The 21,469-nt window shown below is 43.2% G+C and overlaps 1 protein-coding gene across 2 annotated transcripts in view; it reads left to right on the forward strand.

Annotated features, from left to right (window-relative positions):
• Positions 1-16,964, forward strand: part of WNT9A (Wnt family member 9A) — a 131,413-nt gene extending 114,449 nt beyond the window's left edge. For both annotated transcript variants that reach the window (XM_075315891.1, XM_075315892.1), the window contains one exon: positions 9,250-16,964. In XM_075315891.1, the coding sequence (XP_075172006.1) occupies positions 9,250-9,723 (474 nt within the window). In that variant the 3' untranslated portion in view covers positions 9,724-16,964. The remainder of the gene's footprint in view (positions 1-9,249) is intronic.
• Positions 16,965-21,469: the final 4,505 nt, after the last annotated feature.

Raw genomic sequence — 21,469 nt, forward strand, 5'->3', positions numbered from 1 at the left:
GTGATGTCACAGTCTATATCCGGTGAGTTGTGATGTCACAGTCTATATCAGGGTCTGGTGAGTTGTGATGTCACAGTCTATATCAGGGTCTGGTGAGTTGTGATGTCACAGTCTATATCAGGGGTCGGTGAGTTGTGATGTCACAGTCTATATCAGGGTCTGGTGAGTTGTGATGTCACAGTCTATATCAGGGGTCGGTGAGTTGTGATGTCACAGTCTATATCAGGGGTCGGTGAGTTGTGATGTCATTATAATCACTTGGTTAGGTGATGACATCACAGTTCATTCTCGGCTGTGTTGGCTGCGGTGACTATGACATCACGGTGTGTTGTGGATGATGTCACCAGTTCTGGTTTCCTCTCACTTCTCGTTCTCTGCAGTGTTGAGAGTAATGACCTCCGGCTCTGGTTGTCTCGGAGACTCTAGGGTCCTCAGATATTGGGGTCTCGTAGTGACAGACCCCACTTGTCCCGCACTTCAGGACGTTTCTCAGCAGAGGATCATGGAGCAGGATTTCCAAGATGTGTGACCAATATCCCACCGCCATGAGGTGCACTGCGGGCACTCGCCCCCGAGAGCGGGGAATCCTGGGATATCTATCTACAGCAGGCCGGCGGGTTCATGTGGAGGACAGCACGGGGTCTCCTGCGCCCCGCACCCCCCATGTATTGTAGGACAGACTCCGCTCCAGAGACTGGTCTGAGGACATAAAACAGCGCCATCCCGGGCCATGGTGCAGTCTGGTATTGCAGCTAAGCTACATTGAAGGGAATGCGGCTGATTTCCTGTGGACATGGGGGGCGCTGTGGAGTCTAAACCTGGAGGTCTGAATGTCTTGTACGGCACTGACATCACACCCAGTCACCTGCACACACCGCCATAATATGCTGATTACTGGCACCCGCAATTATTACAAGGCGCAAAGCTTGACTAAACAGCGGTATTATATGAGCACTGTATGGTGGTATGTGAGCACTGTATGGTGGTATTATATGAGCACTGTATGATGTATTATATGAGCACTGTATGGGGGTGTTATATGAGCACTGTATGATGGTATATCAGCACTGTATGGGGGTATATGAGCACTGTCTGGAGGTGTTATATTAGCACTGTCTGGGGGTATTATATCAGCACTGTATGGTGGTATATGAGCACTGTATGGGGGTATTATGTGAGCACTGTATGGGGGTATTATATGAGCACTGTATGGGGGTATTATATGAGCACTGTATGGGGATATTATATGAGCACTGTATGGGGGTATTATATGAGCACTGTATGGGGGTATTATATGAGCACTGTATGGGGGTATTATATGAGCTCTGTATGGGGGTATTATATGAGCACTGTATGGGGGTATTATATGAGCACTGTATGGGGGTATTATATGAGCTCTGTATGGGGGTATTATATGAGCTCTGTATGGGGGTATTATATCAGCACTGTATGGGGGAATTATATGAGCACTGTATGGTGGCATTTCTTGGGCACTGCACAGTGTGATATTTTGCAGTGTTTGGAAGAGGCGGTATTATATATAGCTGTGCAGTTTCGGGTGCGCTCCCCCGTGTGTGCCGCCTCCTGTACACGGTGCAGACGCTGGAGATTGAGGTCACAGGAAACTTCAATGTGAACCAGGCTCTAAACCAAATCCTTGCTGAGCGTGTGCTGCAGGAGGCGGTGTAACGTAATGTATGTATAAGGCTGCGTGTGACCTCTGCGAGTGAAAGCCTGCACCTGTGTGATGTCATGAGGAGCGGCCCTGCCTGCTGACAGTCTCCTATAAATTATCTCTTTGTGCAGGCAGCCATTACGTTGTGTCGCTACCGTGTGTGACTGGAGTGTATTTGTCGAGGCCTCCGCTGTCACTGGCAGAGGTGTGATTGTTGGCCCCATCGCTGATACATGCAGTGTTTTTTAGGAAATGATCTATGTAACATCAATTTTGGCAAAGTCTCAGCTGGAGCTGAACTCCCGAGTGCAGCTCTGAACACTTCAGAGCCACGTCGCTGTCATTAAATATTCATTCATTTTCTCTTGGTCTCTTAAATGCAACTATAGAAAGATGTGCCCGAGAGCGAGTCCGTGCCCGAGAGCGAGTCCGTGCCCGAGAGCGAGTCCGTGCCCGAGAGCGAGTCCGTGCCCGAGAGCGAGTCCGTGCCCGAGACCGTGCCCGAGAGCGAGTCCGTGCCCGAGAGCGAGTCCGTGCCCGAGAGCGAGTCCGTGCCCGAGAGCGAGTCCGTGCCCGAGACCGTGCCCGAGAGCGAGTCCGTGCCCGAGAGCGAGTCCGTGCCCGAGAGCGAGTCCGTGCCCGAGTCCGTGCCCGAGATTGAGACCGTGCCCGAGAGCGAGTCCATGCCCGAGAGCGAGTCCGAGAGCGAGTCCATGCCCGAGAGCGAGTCCGTGCCCGAGAGCGAGTCCGTGCCCGAGAGCGAGTCCGTGCCCGAGAGCGAGTCCGTGCCCGAGAGCGAGTCCGTGCCCGTGCCCGAGTCCTAGTGCGAGTCCGAGAGCGAGTCCGGGGGCGAGTCCGATCCTGAGAGCGAGCCCAAGAGTGAGTCCAAGCGCAAGTCCGAGTCCGGGTTTATGCCTAAGAGGGAGCCTGTGTCTGAACATGTGCCCTAGAGTGAGCCTGTGCCTAAAGGTACTGTTCCACTTGCTCATAGCTTGTGATGTGAGAGCATCAGAAGTGATATGCTAATAACCCTCTGCTGTGGGTATCTTGCGATCGGATCACAGCTGCGGAGGAGAGGGAGCACTTTATCCCCATCTCCTCCATTGTCTCTGCGTACATCGCACTGCAGTCGGATGACATGCGAATACAGTGCAATGTTTTACATGCTCCCATAGACTTGTATGGGGGGGTGTGAGCCGAGACCTGCTGCCAAACACAGCGTGCTGTAATCCATCCTGCATGCCCCTGTGGTATGAGAAATCAATCGCAGATGGACACTGCCGTATAGTTTTGCACTGGTGCGAATACAATCTGATGTTTTATTGAATTGCACTCACCTGTGCAAAACGCAAGAGGAACAGTACCCTAAGGCTATGTGCCTACGGGGACATTGTCCTGCGGATATATCCGCAAGACATTCCGCAGGAGCTCCCAGAAATCCGCAACAGAACTTTCTCTGTTTCAATGCTGCGGATATACAGCGGAATGTCGTGCGGATATGGTGCGGGCATTCTGCATTGAGGATACAGTACCATGGCTTCGGCACTGAATCCTCAATGCAGAACAAGTGCTGCAGTGATCGGGGTGCTCGTACTTACCTCCATCATGCAGAACCTCGCTTTCCAGCGGCCGGGTCACTGTCAGGCAGCGTCTGGTTCACTGTGCTGGAGGTGGGCGGGCCTACACTAGCTCCGGCTGTCACATGACCGGAGCTCGTGCTGGCCCCGCCCACCTCTTCCTTCCTGTACCTGGCAGGATCCACCGCGCTGCTGCCGCTGCCGCTACACCGGACGGAGAAAGTGACTCGGGTCTCTATCAAGGCAGGTAAGTATATGGGACCCTGCGGAGAAATCCACAACAATAATTGACATGCTGCAGATTTTTCCGCACGAAAATCTGCACGATTTCCGCTGCGGAAAAATCTGCAGTGTGGGCACAGCATTTCCCAAATGCCATAGAAATGGCTGGGGAGTAGCTGTGCTGCAGATTTCTGGAAAATCTGCAGCTTTTCCGCGAAAAATCCGCGGCAAAATCCGCGCATTTTCCGCAGCGTGGGCACATAGCCTTAGAGGGAGCGTGCTTGTATCTGAGCGTGAGTCTATATGTGAGATTTTGCCAGCGCGCCTATATAGTGAATATATCTCGTGGAGATGAGCAAATCGATTAGATGGGTATTGAATTTAAGTACAATTTTAAGAAATTCTGAGGTGTCTGCAAGTTTTAACAATTTGCAATTCAGTTAGCAAGAAAGAGAAAAGAACAATGCCCGTTGATCTCAGGTGCATCCGTGCGTGCGTCACCTTTGCAGCTGTCACTTAATTTGGAATAGAGCAACAGGATGGGATATCAGAGCCTGTATAAAAGCCAAGGCAGGGAATGCAGCAGCCAGTGCAGGATGATTTAGAATAGTGAAAGGACGTAACACCCTAGATATATACAGTCCCTGAAAGAAGTCCTGTCACTTATCCATGTTATGTAAATAAAAGCTTATAACCTGACTTTAAATTCATCCATTGGTTTTATTAATTACTCTTTTGAAAACTGAAACCCTCCCAAATGTGATTGAGGTTATGACAATAAAGTTGTTGAAATATTGATCATTTAATAAACACGGAAAGGTCAGATTTTGGAAAGACAAAAGTTTTGTCGCCCACAGAAAGTAATGTGAAATTCAAACAAATAATTACCTTCTAATACAAAGATATGTTGCATAGCATTGGTGAATGAAGTTGTGGTGCTATTAAAGCCATATGTAATATTTTGTGTGACTTCCATGAGCTTGAAGGACGGCATCTATGCAGCTCAAAAATGATTCATACAATTTATTGCTGAAGTCATCAGGAATAGCAGAGAATGCATCTTACATGTCTCCCAGAGATCATCTAGAGTCTTTGGTTTTGTCTTCCAAGCTTCCTCTTTCACCCTACCCCAAACATGCTCAATGATGGTCATGTCTGGTGCCTGGGCTGGCCAGTCCTTGAGCACCTTGATCTTCTTTGCCAGGAGGAACTTTGTTGTAGAGATGGATGTATGAGATGGAGACCATCCTGCAGCAGAATGCGACCCCTTTTATGATTGGGAATGTAAGAGGTAGCTAATGCTTCTTGATATTTTAGGCTATTGATATTGCATTCCACATTGTAAATGTTTCGCACCCCCCCATACTGAATGTAACCCCAGACCATGATCTTTCCACCACCAGACTTAACTGTTTTCTGGATCCATTCGGGCTCCAGTAGGTCTCCTGCAGTATTTGCGGCGGCTGTGGTGTAATTCAACTGAAGATTCATCAGAGAAATCCACCTTCTGCCACTTTTACAGCGTCCATCTGTTTAGCAGGCTGTGGGACTTGGCAAATGCCACACGGTTTTTTAATTGCCTTTTGTTTGGTGCTGGCTTCTGGGCACTGATTCGACAATGGAGGCCATTTCGAGACAGAATCCTACAAACTGTTCTAGTTGACACAGGGACTTGAGGTGACCAGGCCTGTTGGAGCTCTGCTGCAGTGGAAGAGGGGCTGGCTTTGGATTCGTTCCTCCTGAGCAGTTGTCTTGTGGGGTCTGCCGGACCTGGGCATCTCCAGTCTCTTCAAATCTTTTTTTAGGTCTTTGTAGTTGACGCTGAGACACATTAAAGGTGCAGCCTCCTCTGCAGTGGATCTGGTCTTCAGCCTCTTGATAATCAAGGCTTTGGTCACAGGGTGGATTTTTGGCATGTTGTCAGAGGTCAAGTTGCAGCTCAAATGAAGGTCTGGGGTGCTGGGTTTCTTTTATATACGCACCCACTAATTAACCAATCATTTGGTGAGCACAGGTGAGGATGTAAACTAGGATTGGGTGCATTATATGACAATGCGACAAAACTTTTGTCTTTCCAAAATGTGACCTTTCTGTGTTCATTAAATGATGAATATTTCAGCAACTTTATTGTCATAACCTCAATCACATTTGGGAGGGTTTCAGCTTTCAAAAGAGTAATTTATAAAACCAATGGATGAATTTAAAGTCAGGTTATAAGCTTTTATTTACATAACATGGATAAGCGACAGAACGTCTGTCAGGGACTGTATATGTATAGAGATATATATTGTGTATAATATATATATATATATATATATATATATATATATATATATATATATATATATATATATATATATATATATATATATATAAAATATACACTGTTCATAAAAATAAAGGGAACACTAAAGTACCATTTTGTTTAATTGTTCCCCTTATTTTTTTTGAACAGTGTGTATGTATGTATACAGTATATATAATATTGTACAGCTCTGGCAGTAATCCAGACATCGCTGCACAATGTTCCGTTTTTCTGATTTTTCTCTTTATATTTCTGAGTAAAATGTAAACTGTTCTTTATTCTATAATCTACTGACGACGTCTCCCAATTTCCAAGCAAAAAATGTTGTATTTATTTCTGAAAATGAGAAATGGTGAAAATAACAGAACAATGCACAGAGCTCTCACCTCAAATAATGCAAAGAAAGCAAGTTCATAATCATATATACACAACAATATAATAATGTTTTACCTCAGGAAGATTCAGAAATTAATATTTTGTGGAATAACCATGATTATTAATCACAGCTTTCATGCGTCTTGGCTGCTTTCCACCAGTCTTCACACTGGTTTTGGGTGACCTTATGCCACTTCTGGCGCAGAAATGCAAGCAGTTCTTCTATGTTTGATGGCTTGTTACTATCCATCTTCCTCTTGATTACATTCCAGAGGTTTTCAATGGGGTTCAGGTCTGGAGATTGTGCTGGACATGACAGGATTTTGATGTGGTGGTCCTTCATCCACACATTGATTGACCTAGCTGTGTGGCATGGCGCATTGTCCTGCTGGAAGAACCAGTCCTCAGAGTTAGGGAACATTGCCTGAGCAGAAGGAAGCAACTGTTTTTCCAGGATAACCCTGTATGTGGCTTGATTCATACGTCCTTTGCAAAGTTTAATCTGCCCAATTCCAGCCTTGCTGAAGCCTCCCCTGATCATCACCGATCCTCCACCAGATTTCACAGTGGGTGCAGGACACTGGCTTGTTGCCTCTCCAGGTCTCCATCTAACCATTAGACAACCAGGTGTTGGGCAAAGCTGGAAATTAGTTAAAGAAAATTCAACAAACATCTTTGCAAAGGACGTGCAATGTTCCCCAACTCTGAGGACTGTTTTTTCCAGTAGGACAATTCACCATGCCACACAGCTAGGTCAATCAATGTGTGGATGAAGGACCACCACATCAAAACCCTGTCATGGCCAGCCCAATCTCCAGACCTGAACCCCATTGAAAACCTCTGGAATGTAATTAAGAGGAAGATGGATAGTCACAAGCCACCAAACAAAAAACTGCTTACATATTTGCACCAGGTGTGGCATAAGGTCACCCAAAAACCGTGTGACAGACTGGTGTACAGCAGCCAAGACACAGGAAAGCTGGGATTAATAATCCTGGTTATTCCACAGAATATTGATTTCTGAATCTTCCTGAGATAACGCATTATTATATTGTTGTGTGATGATGAGGAACTTGTTTTCTTTGCATTATTTGAGGTGAGAGCTCTGTGCATTGTTCTGTTATTTTCACCATTTCTCATTTTCAGAAAATAAATATAACATTTTTTGCTTGGAAATTCGGAGACGTCGTCAGTAGATTATAGAATAAAGAACAATTTACATTTTACTTAAACATAAAAAGAGAAGAATCAGAAAAACTGACAATTTGGAAGTGGTCTCTTAATTTTTGGCAGAGGTGTGTGTGTGTGTGTGTGTGTGTGTATCAGCTACAGCGATGAAAAAGATGAGATTAGTAGTCTGTGAATAATAGAGATTCAATTGATAGGGGGCCAGCAGCAGTGCCAGACTGATCAGTCATATGTTGGAGCTGCATCTGTTCTGCTGCATTTGGCTTACACATTTTTATTTTTTCTTAATGCACTAGAAAGCAGCAGCAAGCCATAGAAAAAATCTGAAGTTTGTGTTGGTCATAAACATTTTGCTGCTTATCACAAGCAATTTTACAGAATTTTTCCATTTCTTCTACAATCATTTTTATGAAGGGCAGATAATTGTTTTTTAAAAAATAATCAAAGTCGCTGACATCTAGACTTTGAACATTTTATGCAATATTATTTAATATGTTGACTCCCTGTCTTTGATGACTAATAGTGTATAGGAGGAGAAATCTGGTATGTGCCGCGCCATCACCAAATGAAGCCGATGTTAATTATTTAATCTCTTTATTCATTGTACAGGTTAATGCGTTTCAGAAACGCATTGACCTGTACAAAGAATAAAGAGATGAAATAATTAACATCGGCTTCCTTTGGTGATAGCGCGGCACATACCAGATTTTTCCTCCTAAACACTATTCCGCTTCTACTGGGGGCTTCGGCTGTCGCCATTTCAATACGTGTATTTAGGGGTTGTGACTGGCACAACCCCAATAGGTGAGTGCAACTACTTTTAATTATTGTTCCCTTACCAGGCACGACCCTAACTTGCGCTTCTGCTCCAGACTTCTTTTCCTGTATGTCTTTGATGACTAGCTGAGCCAGCAGATGATGATGATGTTTTATATGGGAGTAAGAGTATTATTGGTGAAGAAACACAACACAATGATGTTACCTCTGACAGCGACACCATAGGTTGCAGTCGTAGGAGACCTCCGTGTGTTATACATATTTTAGGGTAATTTGGTACAAAATTGAGGTGAACTTAATCATTGTAAATTTGAGATTCAAAATATTTGATCATTTCTAATTTCTATAGGGACAGGACTAGGGTTAGGAAGATTGTTAGGGGTAAAGGATATTGTTAAGTCCTGTCCACGGGTTGAGGGCACAAACTCCTTTTTTGCCCTGGGCTCTGACAACCCAGTACACTGCGCTTACGATGTGTGCTCATACAATGGCTTGTGCTATAGGGGCATAACCTTCCTAAAATATTGTCTCCCCGAGGACTGGAAACGTCTTGATTCAGTGAAAATATAATGATCTCTCTAATCGTCCCCTTAAGGAGAAGTCCACCTTATGAAATGAAGGAAACGAGAGGTTGTGTGGAAACCAGCTCCACTGATGATGGGTGGAGGTTAATTGAGGTGGAATTCCTTTAAGAAGAGTGATTACATTGTAAAGGGGGTTTTTTTTCCCTTTATTTTGATCTTTTCTTTCCAGTGTTTTATGTTAGCAAACATTGATAAATGGATTCATCTGGGAGCGTGGAGGCAGGTGAATCAAAACCAGAGATCTGGGACGTCGACAAGTTTCCATGAAGTCAAGAATTCCAGGAAACTGTTATTGGTTAACTCAGCCACTCGACCTGCCAGTTCTCATTCATCTCACACGTTCCGAGGAGAAAGGAAAGAAATGTGACAGCCCCGTGGTAGAATTAGGGTGGCAGGAGGTGTCGTCACCCAGCTCAACACAATATTCATTCGGGATCCCGCTCTTCGTTATTTATGGGTGGGGACTGCTGAGACCATTTTGGGTTTTTTAATGTGGAAAATTTAATTTTTTTTCTGAATTTAATGTTTTTTTCCCCATCATTTTAGGTCATAAAATCCGGAGTGAAGACCACATGCAAATGTCATGGAGTTTCTGGATCGTGCACGGTCCGCACCTGCTGGAGGCAACTCTCTCCTTTTCATGAAATCGGAAAGCAGTTGAAGCAAAAATATGAGAGTTCACTCAAAGTAGGAAGCACCACCAATGAAGCTACGGGGGAAGGGGACATTTCTCCAGCCAAGAAGCCCATCCCTGGTCACACTGACCATATCCCAAGGACTACAGACCTCATTTACATTGACGACTCGCCCAACTTTTGCTTGATGAGCAAGTATTCTCCTGGAACGTTTGGGAGGAGATGTTACAAAGACAAAAATTGTGAAAGCATTTGTTGTGGTCGTGGACATAACACCCAAAGCAAAGTGGTGACGAGGCCTTGCCAGTGTCAGGTTCGCTGGTGCTGCTATGTGGAGTGCAAACAGTGTACTCAAAGGGAGGAGGTGTACACCTGCAAAGACTAGCCGGCTCTGCAAGGCGGTGGATATAATCGACACCATCGTAACATACGGAAACAAACAGGGTTTGACTGACGTTCTTGTTGGATGGAGAGCTCTATGTGACACAAGCACTTTGTAGGGTTCCCGATGACCCAACTGTGTTTTCGCTGTTGTCAATGTTCTGGGTTTGTGAAGAGCCGCGGATAATGATGGAGCACCTTGGGTCCCAGAGGACATTCCAATGCCACCTGTTCACATGGTCGTCATCTCAAGATCTTCTCCGTTCTCTCCAAGCTCTGTGAACATTTAGGCATTACTCCCGGATTCTAGAAAACTCCAGGAATTCACATTAACGACAAGGGAACAATTCTACTATCCACTTTAGCTTGTTTTTGTTGTACATTTTTTGTTTTTTGCCCCCTGAAGAGGAAACTCTCCTGTATCCTGCACTCAACCATAACCAGCGTTCGTTCTAGGACACTAGTTGTGTGTTAGGAAATGCAAAACCCCAAATATCTCCTGGGGAAGTAGACCAGAAGTGACCTTAGAACGCCATCCGTTCCATCGCTGACAAGCAAAGATCTAGGTAGCTTGAGTAGTAGGTTGTCTTTAGACTACGGCATGGACAGAAGCCACATGCCTTATTTTATAGCACTATCACTGTCTTAAAAACCACTAGAAGAAGTTTATTTTTCCTTGTATAAATATAGAAATATATAGACGTATATTTTGCTTTTTTTCTTTCTTGATTATCACTAACCCTGAGGAGGTGACCTGAGACAGAATGACGCCTGCTCCTCTCCGATCCCTTTACCACATTACGTGGCGATCCTGAGACTTAGTCTCCCTCTTCTTATGACTTCATTCCACTTACTGTAATACTCAGAGTAATAAAACCTTCTTCGATACTGTAGATTGCTCGAAAACCACTATATTAAGGACTATGGCGCATTCACCAGATGTGCCAGCTACACAAATCTTGGCGTAACGTTTGCCAAACCACACAAGACAGGAACGCTTCCCGTGCCTTTGCTAAGCTGTGAAGTAGACAGATATTTTCTATTAACGAGACCAGTTTAATGAATGTTGCTTGGAAATTTATTGCAAACATGACAAAGCTACTTGGGTAGATCCTAAATGTAGGCCGAGCTCTGAGCAATCCTGGACAGCTTGATTTAGGGGTTCAGCTTCTCCACTGGGGGATCATTAGTCTTCATCCTGCCAGCAATAGTCCTGGTAGTAAATACCGGGACACGATGTAGAGCCAGGGAACGTCACTTACATGAACGGAGGCCGACATGATTCCCATGAGGGACAACTTAAGACTATTTTAGTTTTTAACCCAGGAACTTTTCGTACTGATATTCGTTCTACACGAGCATACAGCCATGTAGTATATCCGCTTCTCAGTACCATCGCTCAGCTTCATCACTGGTTACTGCTGCTCACATGACTAAAAGTGGGTTCCAACCTTTAGAAAAAATGTAAGTATCAGAAGTAGATGAGATAGAATAACAATGTAGCCACTAGTGATGAGCGAGCACTACCATGCTCTGGTGCCCGCTACTCATAACTCTTGGGTGCTCGATACTCATAACTAGTGATGAGCGGGCATTACCATGCTCAGGTGCTTAGTAGTCGTAACTAGTAATGAGTGGCACTAACATGCTTGGGTGCTCGTAACCAGTGATGAGCGAGCACTACCATGCTCGGGTGCTCCATACTCATAATGAGCAGTCGGACGCTCGGATGGGCATGACTCGAGTACCTGAATATAATGGAAGCCAGTGAGGAACTCAAGAATTTTTTTCCACTAAAAAACATAGACTTATCTATAGGGATTCAAAGGAGTCTGGAGGGAGCAGAGTAGTCTGGAAGGAGACAAAGAGGTCTCAAAAGGACATAGGAAACTACTGGGAGGGCAAAGATGTCTGATGGAAAAACAGAGAAGTCAAAGGAGTCTGTGGGTGACAAAAGACTCTGCTGAGAAGACAGAGATGTCTGAATGAAGGACAGAAAAGACAGGGAGGTCTAGAGAGGACAACAGACACTATTGGGAAGGCATAAGGGAGGACAGAGCAGTCTGGAGAGGATGGAAGACTGGGAAGGCAGCAGTGTCTAAAGAGATAACAGAGGGGGTCTAGATAGGAGAAAGGAGTCTGATGGTAAGGCAGAAGTGTCTGGAAGACACAAAGGAGTCTACCGGAGGGACAAAGGGGTTTTTAGAAGAATAAAGACTGTACTGGAAGATCGGGGGGTCATCATGAGACAGAGATATCTACTGAAGGCACAGAAAAGGCTAGAGGTGTTCAAAGGAGTCTACTGGTAGAGCAGAGATGTCTAGAGGTAAAGCAGGACTCTGTTAGTGACTTATTAACATCTTCCCATTGAAAATGTGCACATGTAGATGGGAGAATAGGAACAAAGTGAACGATGGGTGACACCAAGGTGAACTGGTCAATGTTGTGTAGAGGAATAATAGAAGTGTCCAGACGTGTCCTGAGGTTCCATCTATGTTCCTAATTATCCACTGGACAGAATGAGAGGATTTGTATGTGATGGCAGCAGACGTTTGGTCAGAGAGCTGAGACCATCCTCATCCTCTTCATCCTCATGATATTCACCATCCTCATTAGTCTCATAATCCTCCTCTTCCCCATCATGCTCATAATCCTCATCCTCACCATCCTCATCTTCCCCATCCTCCACACTCTCATCCTCCCCATCCTCATGCTCACCACCTTCCCCATCCTCACCATTCTCATCCACACCTCCTTATTCTCATCCATATCCTCTTCCCCATCCTCATCCTCACCTTCCCTATCCTCATCCTCATTCTCATCCACTCCCTCCTCTCCTCCTCACTATCCTCATCGTTCACATCTTCACCATCCTGATCCTCTGCATCATCCTCTTCTTCATGACTTTAGTTTTACATTATAGACCATTGCTCCCCAAGAACTTTTTTAGGAATAATCAGCGCTGAAATGTATAAAACTCCCATCTCCAATCTTACAGATTCCTGTTGGTCCCGTTCGTCCCATTATTCCATTCTTCCCATTCTTCTTTAGCCTAATCCTAATTTGTAACCAATCCTGATCTCTTCCTCCCGCTGATGACCGACCTCCACTGATCCCCGCTCTCGTTACCACCTTCACGGGGCTCGCTTCTCACTACCAAACACTCGGACTCCTCGGCACTGACCAAAATCATAGCTATAAAAAAAAAAACTAACAAAACAAAATAAAAAGTTATCTAAATATATAGCAATTCTCCGCTGGTTCCAGAATGGAGCTGCATTCAGTGTGAATATACGTATATTATATTATATGAGAACATTATTTATTCTATGCATTTTGCAGGACCTTACTATGGTTGTATTGTGGTATCACAGACATTGCTTTTATTACTTTCCTTTTTTACATAGTTATTTTTGAGTAGACACAGATTTTGTGCCTTCAGTACGGAAGAAGAAACGCGTCGAGTGGCTGAATCAGATACACTAAGCTTGCACATAGTTTATTTTTTTTTCCTGTTTTTATCAACATATTTTACATATTCCCAGGAAATGGAAAAAAAAATCTGAAAAACCCAAAACGGCGTGTTAGTACAGGAGAGGATGAATGAACTACTGAGCGGACAAAGCTCCTCTGAGTGTAAATTACACGCACTGAGGCCTAAATGCTTTCTGTATTTAAAGTGTATTTATGACATGTGGATATATGGCTTTTCCTGTTATATATTGTACATAGTTGGGTTTATATTCCTGTGGTATTACAATATTTAAAAAAAAATGCAAAATAACAAAAAAAAATGAGAAATGGACAAGAATTTTCCGCATTACATGTACGACCAATGGTACTCAGTCTTTGGTGTTTAACTTTTTTAAATAATTCCAAACGGTGTCGTCTCCTTTTATTACTTCCTGTCACAATGACTATGGGGATAGCAGGAAACCAGGGCGCCTAACCTGACCCTCAGACTAGGGGGTCCTGTGCTATCCCTAGTCTCAGGGATACCCCTAAAGGTGAGGATGCCTGAGTCTCCTTCCTGGCCCTGTTCCTGACCAGTCCTGATCTGATATCCCCTCCCCCTCCCTCAGGGGAAAGCAGGACAGGAGTGAGATTAAGCCCACAAAGATAGACAGACAGGGGAAAACAAAACTGTCACACAGCATGCATACATAAAGGTATAAGACAATAAGAGATTAGGAAGCAAAAATACAAAGGGTAAACTTCACAACCGCTCCAGGCAAAAAGCAACTCTTTCCAAATAGTCTGGGACACCAAAACACAGAGATGAACCCAGTATAACCTATAGCTGGCATGGGTAGAAGATTTCCTCCAGCATAAATATGAGAGGAGCAGATGTGATTGGCTTCCTCACAACATGTGATCAAAGAAGCCTAACAGGCTAGCAGAGCTTAACTTTTGCTAGCCTGTCTATGGCTAAGCACACAGCAGGCCAACGCCCCAGTCTGCCTGTGTTGATCAGAGAAACCATTGGGCAGAGCGTCAGAATCTGCAATGTGAACAGAGCCTGACGCAGCCATGAGAGTCAGCAAAGTTTGTGCAAAACTCCGTATGACACTTCCTAAAACTATGTTCAAAGTGATTTAAAAAAGAAAATATAGACGTGAGTACCTCTGTAGCATTACATAATTCCTCCTCCGATCACGCTCTGTCAATGGGCATGAGATTGGCTCTATGGAACCCAAGAAGATGAGAATGGTTAATGAGTTTGGCAGATTTTGGGGATAAAAGAAAAAACACATAGACAACTCCTTGAAGCGGAACTACAGTCCACAAAAGGTCTCTGACTGAGTGGCGCCCCTGATTCCACCCGGAGCCTCGTTCATGGACTTCAGTGTCACGAGCTGCCAAATCTTAGGTTTCGGTGGAAATTTCCACATCTCATTTTTTAGTCATTCTAGGAAATAAAACGGAAGTATTTGGGAAGATGTATAAAAGGTTGACGTCCCGATCCTCCACCCGTTCTTGTGTTTCCAACCACCCATGATTGAGTACCAGGCGTTACATGCCATGGCCCTCTCCGTTCAGGAGAACGCATCGCCTTCTGTGTGAATTCACCCAGTAATCAGGAGTTGCATTGCTCGGAGGGGGACGGGCTCGTTCTGTAACCCATTTTTACATATGGAAACATGTCTGATGTTTTTTGAATGTCTCTGTACAAACGTGTATAGGTTTTATTTTTAACTTAATTTAATAAATCACGACTGAACAATGAACCGTGCTTTTGCCACATTAATTTGGCTGATTCAGAAATTTCTTTGCTTATAGTTGATCCAATTTTTATATACTTTTATTAAACTTCAAATTCAGCCAAAACGAAGAGGTTTTATCGACTTTCATTTTCTTAGAAACCAAGATATTAAAAAATAAAAAGCAATTTTTAATTTTATAAAAAATAAAAAAATGTTGGTAGAAAGAGTTGCCCGTGACATGTTAGACCGAATAAATGGAGGCTAAGAAAAGTAGAAAGAAATCCTCTCCGATACAATTTCATATGTTCCCCAGTCGAAATGCAATGGAAACCTGACTAATTCTGCTAATCCCCCACTTTACGAGAGCTTAGTCCGTATTGTTTATCTAGATCCCGCTGTCCTCTCAGCCATTTGACGTACCCCGTTAGACTCCGAGAAACTTAAGGTCAAGAATCCAGAGTTACATAAATCAGAGCTTTTCCCAAATCCCCATTTCCTGCTTAAGTAAAATTACACATTTATGCAAAATGTTATTGTGTCAGAAACAAATATTCCCTGGAGTTCTTGTAAATTCAGGAATATTTTGATACAGGCGAGCGATGGCTGCATCTGCACATCTGCGGGGGGAGCCGGGCGCAACAAATGTTTATTCTGTGTATTACATTGTAACGTACAGATCTGCTCTTTCCTTCGGATTCCCGTGGACCGTGAGCGAAACGGGGAAATATTACAATGATCAGATTTATGGTGACATTTTTGCAAGATACATTATTTTATAAAAACCTGTTAATGGGCTCCACGGTACAAAAGAGGCAAAAAACTCAACTTGTGTTTCTAAAATATTGAATATTAGACTTGTCTTTTCTTTCCTGACAACGAAAAACACAATTAATTTTTCCCAACATTTTTTTCGAGAAATTTAAAAACTTAAATCCTAAATGTAAACAATTATTACAAGGGCTATAAAAATCTACAAAGGCAAACCATCTCTTTAAGCTGCACTTGAAGTTTAATTGAAAGCAGACTAATAAGAGTAAAACATGTAACATTTTATCAAATTAGAAGTCGTAGTTGGGGAGAAATGAAAAGAAAAAAATGAATATGAGAATTGAGAAATAAGTGTGTAATTGTATTAATATTTTTCATTCTCATCCTCGCAGATTTGAAGCTTGATTAGTAAATTAATAAAATGTCAATATTGATGGATGTCGTTATAGACATTGTAAAACATTTCACTTTATTTTACAAACCTATAAATTGTATTTCTTTATATGCCAACAACTGCATAATAGACATTATTAGCTATATATCTGGACTCTTTTAAACATATCTGTTACATGCAATTTATAGTTTTATGGGTAACACAGATCTACATGCTGCAGTATTGCAGCATAATCATGGTATTAGCTTGCCTGTAATATATTAGGAACCGCCATGGGTTCCACATTCGCACCAACATTTGTGACTCTCATAAATATCGGTTTTCATTCCCATCTTCGCAGATTTGAAGCTTGATTAGAAAAGTAATAAAATGTCATCAGTGGTGGATGTCGTTATAGACATTGCACAAAATTTCACTTTGTTTTACAAACATATAAATTGTATTTCTTTATATGCCAAGAACTGCATAATAGACATTATTAGCAATATATATCTGGATTGTTTACCACATATTTGTTACATACAATGCATGGTTTTATGGGTGACACAGATCTACATGCCCCACAATTGCAGCATAATCATGGTATTATCTTGCTTGTAATATATTAGGAACCGCCATGGGTCCCGCATTCACAACAACATTTGTGATTCTCTCATAAATATAAGTTTGGATTCTGAATATGTTATGTTCAATATGTACATTATTTAATGGACACTCAGAAAAAAATAAGAGAATCAAATGAAGAAATAGGGATTTCTTTTTGTACATTTTTTTTCTAATGACTTTTGGGAGACTAAATTATTTATCTCTACCTCATGTGTACAGCTTGTAGGCTTCAATCTGATTCTGAGTGACTGTTGAGAATGTATTTAAGTTATTTAACATCTTTGTATAACAAATAAAAAATGAATGTATTTTAAATTGTAAATGAGCTACGTCTTCTCTTATTTTCCTTTTCACTAAGAAAAAGTTTTTGGGCCAAAAGAGAGGTGACCTCAAAATGATGATAAAGTGATGAGGTGGAAACAATTAGCGATCACAACATGCAACTGAGGCTATGGTAGGCCAAAGATTTCACTAAGGAAGGCAGGTCCTCTATAATTCCAATAAATGATATTCTAAGATAAACGTGAGGGCTTTTTTAATAGTATAAGCAGAATGAAAACTTCACAGCTTTTGGGCTAATGCAGTTACAATGTCAATGCCCAAGCATTCAGTCATTGTAAAAATGTACATATTGCCTTCTGTTCAGGTCACAGTTACTTACCTATAGCCTCCTTATCAATCCTATGTGCCTAGAATCATACAATATTTTCCAGTTATTACTTTAGTTATTTCTGTGTGTAATACAGCACCTTATGTACAGGAAAATAATAAAATACTGCCCCCTCTGTGTCACGCAGTGACTATAGAGGTTGCCAATAGGCACCAAGGAACCCTCAACAAGCAACGTTATAAACAGGGTTACACTGGTTACTCAGTAACAACGGTGGGGAATAGCAATAGGGAGAGGGGAGCGGGGACACCTCCTGCACTCACCTGAGCCTGTACCCTAAGCTCCCTATTATCCATATACAAATTATTTCAACTTGTCATCGACTACATGCCTAGTCCCTCCTTTGAACTGTACTAACCCTGGCTAGTGAAAAGTCCACTGAGAGCACTAGTCCCACCACTGCAAAAATAGAAGGGAATGTACACAAATTAAAAAGCTAAAAAAAAACACGGCTCTAAAAACTGAATGCTAGCAGCTCCTAGAGATGTGCTGCCTACTGGTTAGTCAGAACTGTTTCCAGCGTCAGGTGCTGAAACATGTGACTATTTGAAGGAGATGGGAGTGGTCAGAAACCAGCTGCAAGTAAGGTGAATAAACCAGGAGCTGCTAGCAGGAAAACTGACACTAAAACATGCTGTACCAACAGAAAGCAAATACAGTAAATATAAAGAGCCTTAAAACTCAATGTGGAGCTCAGATCCCAGAACCATCACAAACATCATAAGGATGGAAAACAGTTGTGACACTATGTACTAGAATATAACTACTATAATATGGCTCTTATGTACAAGAATATAACTACTATAATACTGCCCCTATGTACAAGAATATAACTACTATAATACTGCCCCCTATGTACAAGAATATAACTACTATAATACTGCCCCTCTATACAAGAATATAACTACTATAATACTGCCCCCTATGTACAAGAATATAACTACTATAATACTGCTCCTATATACAAGAATATAACTACTATAATATGGCCCTTATGTACAAGAATATAACTACTATAATACTGCCCCTATGTACAAGAATATAACTACTATAATACTTCCCCCTATGTACAAGAATATAACTACTATAATACTGCCCCTATGTACAAGAATATAACTACTATAATACTTCCCCTATGTACAAGAATATAACCACTATAATACTGCCCCTATGTACAAGAATATAACTACTATAATACTGCCCCAATATACAAGAATATAACTACTATAATACTGCCCCTATATACAAGAATATAACTACTATAATACTGCCCCCTATATACAAGAATATAACTACTATAATACTGCCCCTATATACAAGAATATAACTACTATAATACTGCCCCTATATACAAGAATATAACTACTATAATACTGCCCCTATGTATGAGAATATACCCGCTATACTCAGCGGGTGGTGTTGTCCTTGTGGACATGTCCGCTGGGTGCTCTCTCCCCCTTATATTTGTCGTTCTTGCTCTTGGCTGTGCAGTGATCTTTCTTTGCTCGTTTCCTCGATTTTCGCTGATTCTACGCTTAGTTGCTTCCTGTCTGCTCCTTGTTGTGGTCAGAGCCACAAACTCTCATAAAAGTTCAATAATTACTGTCCTTTATTTGTTGGGTTTTGATTTAGACCTGAAAATGTGGGAGTGGTCTGAGTCCTGCGTCCTGGGCTGTGACCGGGGGCTTCTGTGACATTGGGGGGCTTCTGTGACATTGGGGGCTCGCGTGGCTCGTACGCGGTGCCGTCCTCTACCTTCGACTCTCTTGCAGTGTTAATGCTTCATGGGACATTAGCAAAACCAGCTGAGAAAATACCATGGTAAAGAGTCCCATGTGTAGTGGAGCGGCAGAGATGGAGCGAAAATACACACAAAAGTCTAAACGTGTCAGTACAGAGACATAAAATAAATGGCGCACAACAGTATAACACCGACGACCGGTGCGAGTACAGGAGTGTCTGTCAGTTACTAGAGTCATTAATGTGTTAAAGGAATCATCAGAAAATAGAAGAATGACATTTCTCTGACATGGGGGCTATGGGGGGATGAGGGCGGGGGAGGGGCACGCAGTCCTATGTTTTCTTATATCATTAGAGGAAGGGGTTAAAAATAAAATGTACAATCTTATTATAAATCTGGGGGATAACGCAGGATCACACTATTGGCATTGAATAATGTAAACATGGAAATCTGGATACTCTGCACTACAGAGAGGACACAAGCCAATCTAGATACTGTCACTGAGCATGCGCACTACAGAGAGGAGACAAGCCAATCTAGATACTGTCACTGAGCATGCGCACTACAGAGTGGATACAAGCCAATCTAGATACTGTCACTGAGCATGCGCACTACAGAGTGGATACAAGCCAATCTAGATACTGTCACTGAGCATGCGCACTACAGAGTGGATACAAGCCAATCTAGATACTGTCACTGAGCATGCGCACTAGGGAGAGGACACAAGCCAATCTAGACACTGTCACTGAGCATGCGCACTACAGAGTGGATACAAGCCAATCTAGACACTGTCACTGAGCATGCGCACTACAGAGAGGACACAAGCCATTATAGACACTGTCACTGAGCATGCGCACTACAGAGTGGATACAAGCCAATCTAGATACTGTCACTGAGCATGCGCACTACAGAGAGGACACAAGCCAATCTAGATACTGTCACTGAGCATGCGCACTACAGAGAGGACACAAGCCAATCTAGATACTGTCACTGAGCATGCGCACTACAGAGAGGACACAAGCCAATCTAGATACTGTCACTGAGCATGCGCACTACAGAGTGGATACAAGCCAATCTAGATACTGTCACTGAGCATGCGCACTACAGAGAGGACACAAGCCAATTTAGATACTGTCACTGAGCATGCGCACTACAGAGTGGATACAAGCCAATCTAGATACTGTCACTGAGCATGCGCACTACAGAGTGGATACAAGCCAATCTAGATACTGTCACTGAGCATGCGCACTACAGAGTGGATACAAGCCAATCTAGATACTGTCACTGAGCATGCGCACTAGGGAGAGGACACAAGCCAATCTAGACACTGTCACTGAGCATGCGCACTACAGAGTGGATACAAGCCAATCTAGATACTGTCACTGAGCATGCGCACTACAGAGTGGATACAAGCCAATCTAGATACTGTCACTGAGCATGCGCACTACAGAGAGGACACAAGCCAATCTAGATACTGTCACTGAGCATGCGCACTAGGGAGAGGACACAAGCCAATCTAGACACTGTCACTGAGCATGCGCACTACAGAGTGGATACAAGCCAATCTAGACACTGTCACTGAGCATGCGCACTACAGAGAGGACACAAGCCAATCTAGATATTGTCACTGAGCATGCGCACTAGGGAGAGGACACAAGCCAATCTAGACACTGTCACTGAGCATGCGCACTACAGAGAGGAAACAAGCCAATCTAGACACTGTCACTGAGCATGCGCACTACAGAGTGGATACAAGCCAATCTAGATACTGTCACTAAGCATGCGCACTACAGAGAGGACACAAGCCAATCTAGATACTGTCACTGAGCATGCGCACTAAGGTGAGGACACAAGCCAATCTAGACACTGTCACTGAGCATGCGCACTACAGAGAGGAAACAAGCCAATCTAGACACTGTCACTGAGCATGCGCACTACAGAGTGGATACAAGCCAATCTAGATACTGTCACTAAGCATGCGCACTACAGAGAGGACACAAGCCAATCTAGATACTGTCACTGAGCATGCGCACTACAGAGTGGACACAAGCCATTCTAGACACTGTCACTGAGCATGTGCACTACAGAGTGGACACAAGCCATTCTAGACACTGTCACTGAGCATGCGCACTACAGAGAGGACACAAGCCAATCTAGATACTGTCACTGAGCATGTGCACTACAGAGTGGACACAAGCTATTCTAGACACTGTCACTGAGCATGCGCACTGCAGAGAGGACACAAGCCAATCTAGATACTGTCACTGAGCATGCGCACTACAGAGTGGACACAAGCCATTCTAGACACTGTCACTGAGCATGCGCACTACAGAGAGGACACAAGCCAATCTAGATACTGTCACTGAG

The sequence above is a fragment of the Anomaloglossus baeobatrachus genome, chromosome 6 (assembly GCF_048569485.1).
Source record: "Anomaloglossus baeobatrachus isolate aAnoBae1 chromosome 6, aAnoBae1.hap1, whole genome shotgun sequence".
NCBI lineage: Eukaryota > Metazoa > Chordata > Amphibia > Anura > Aromobatidae > Anomaloglossus > Anomaloglossus baeobatrachus.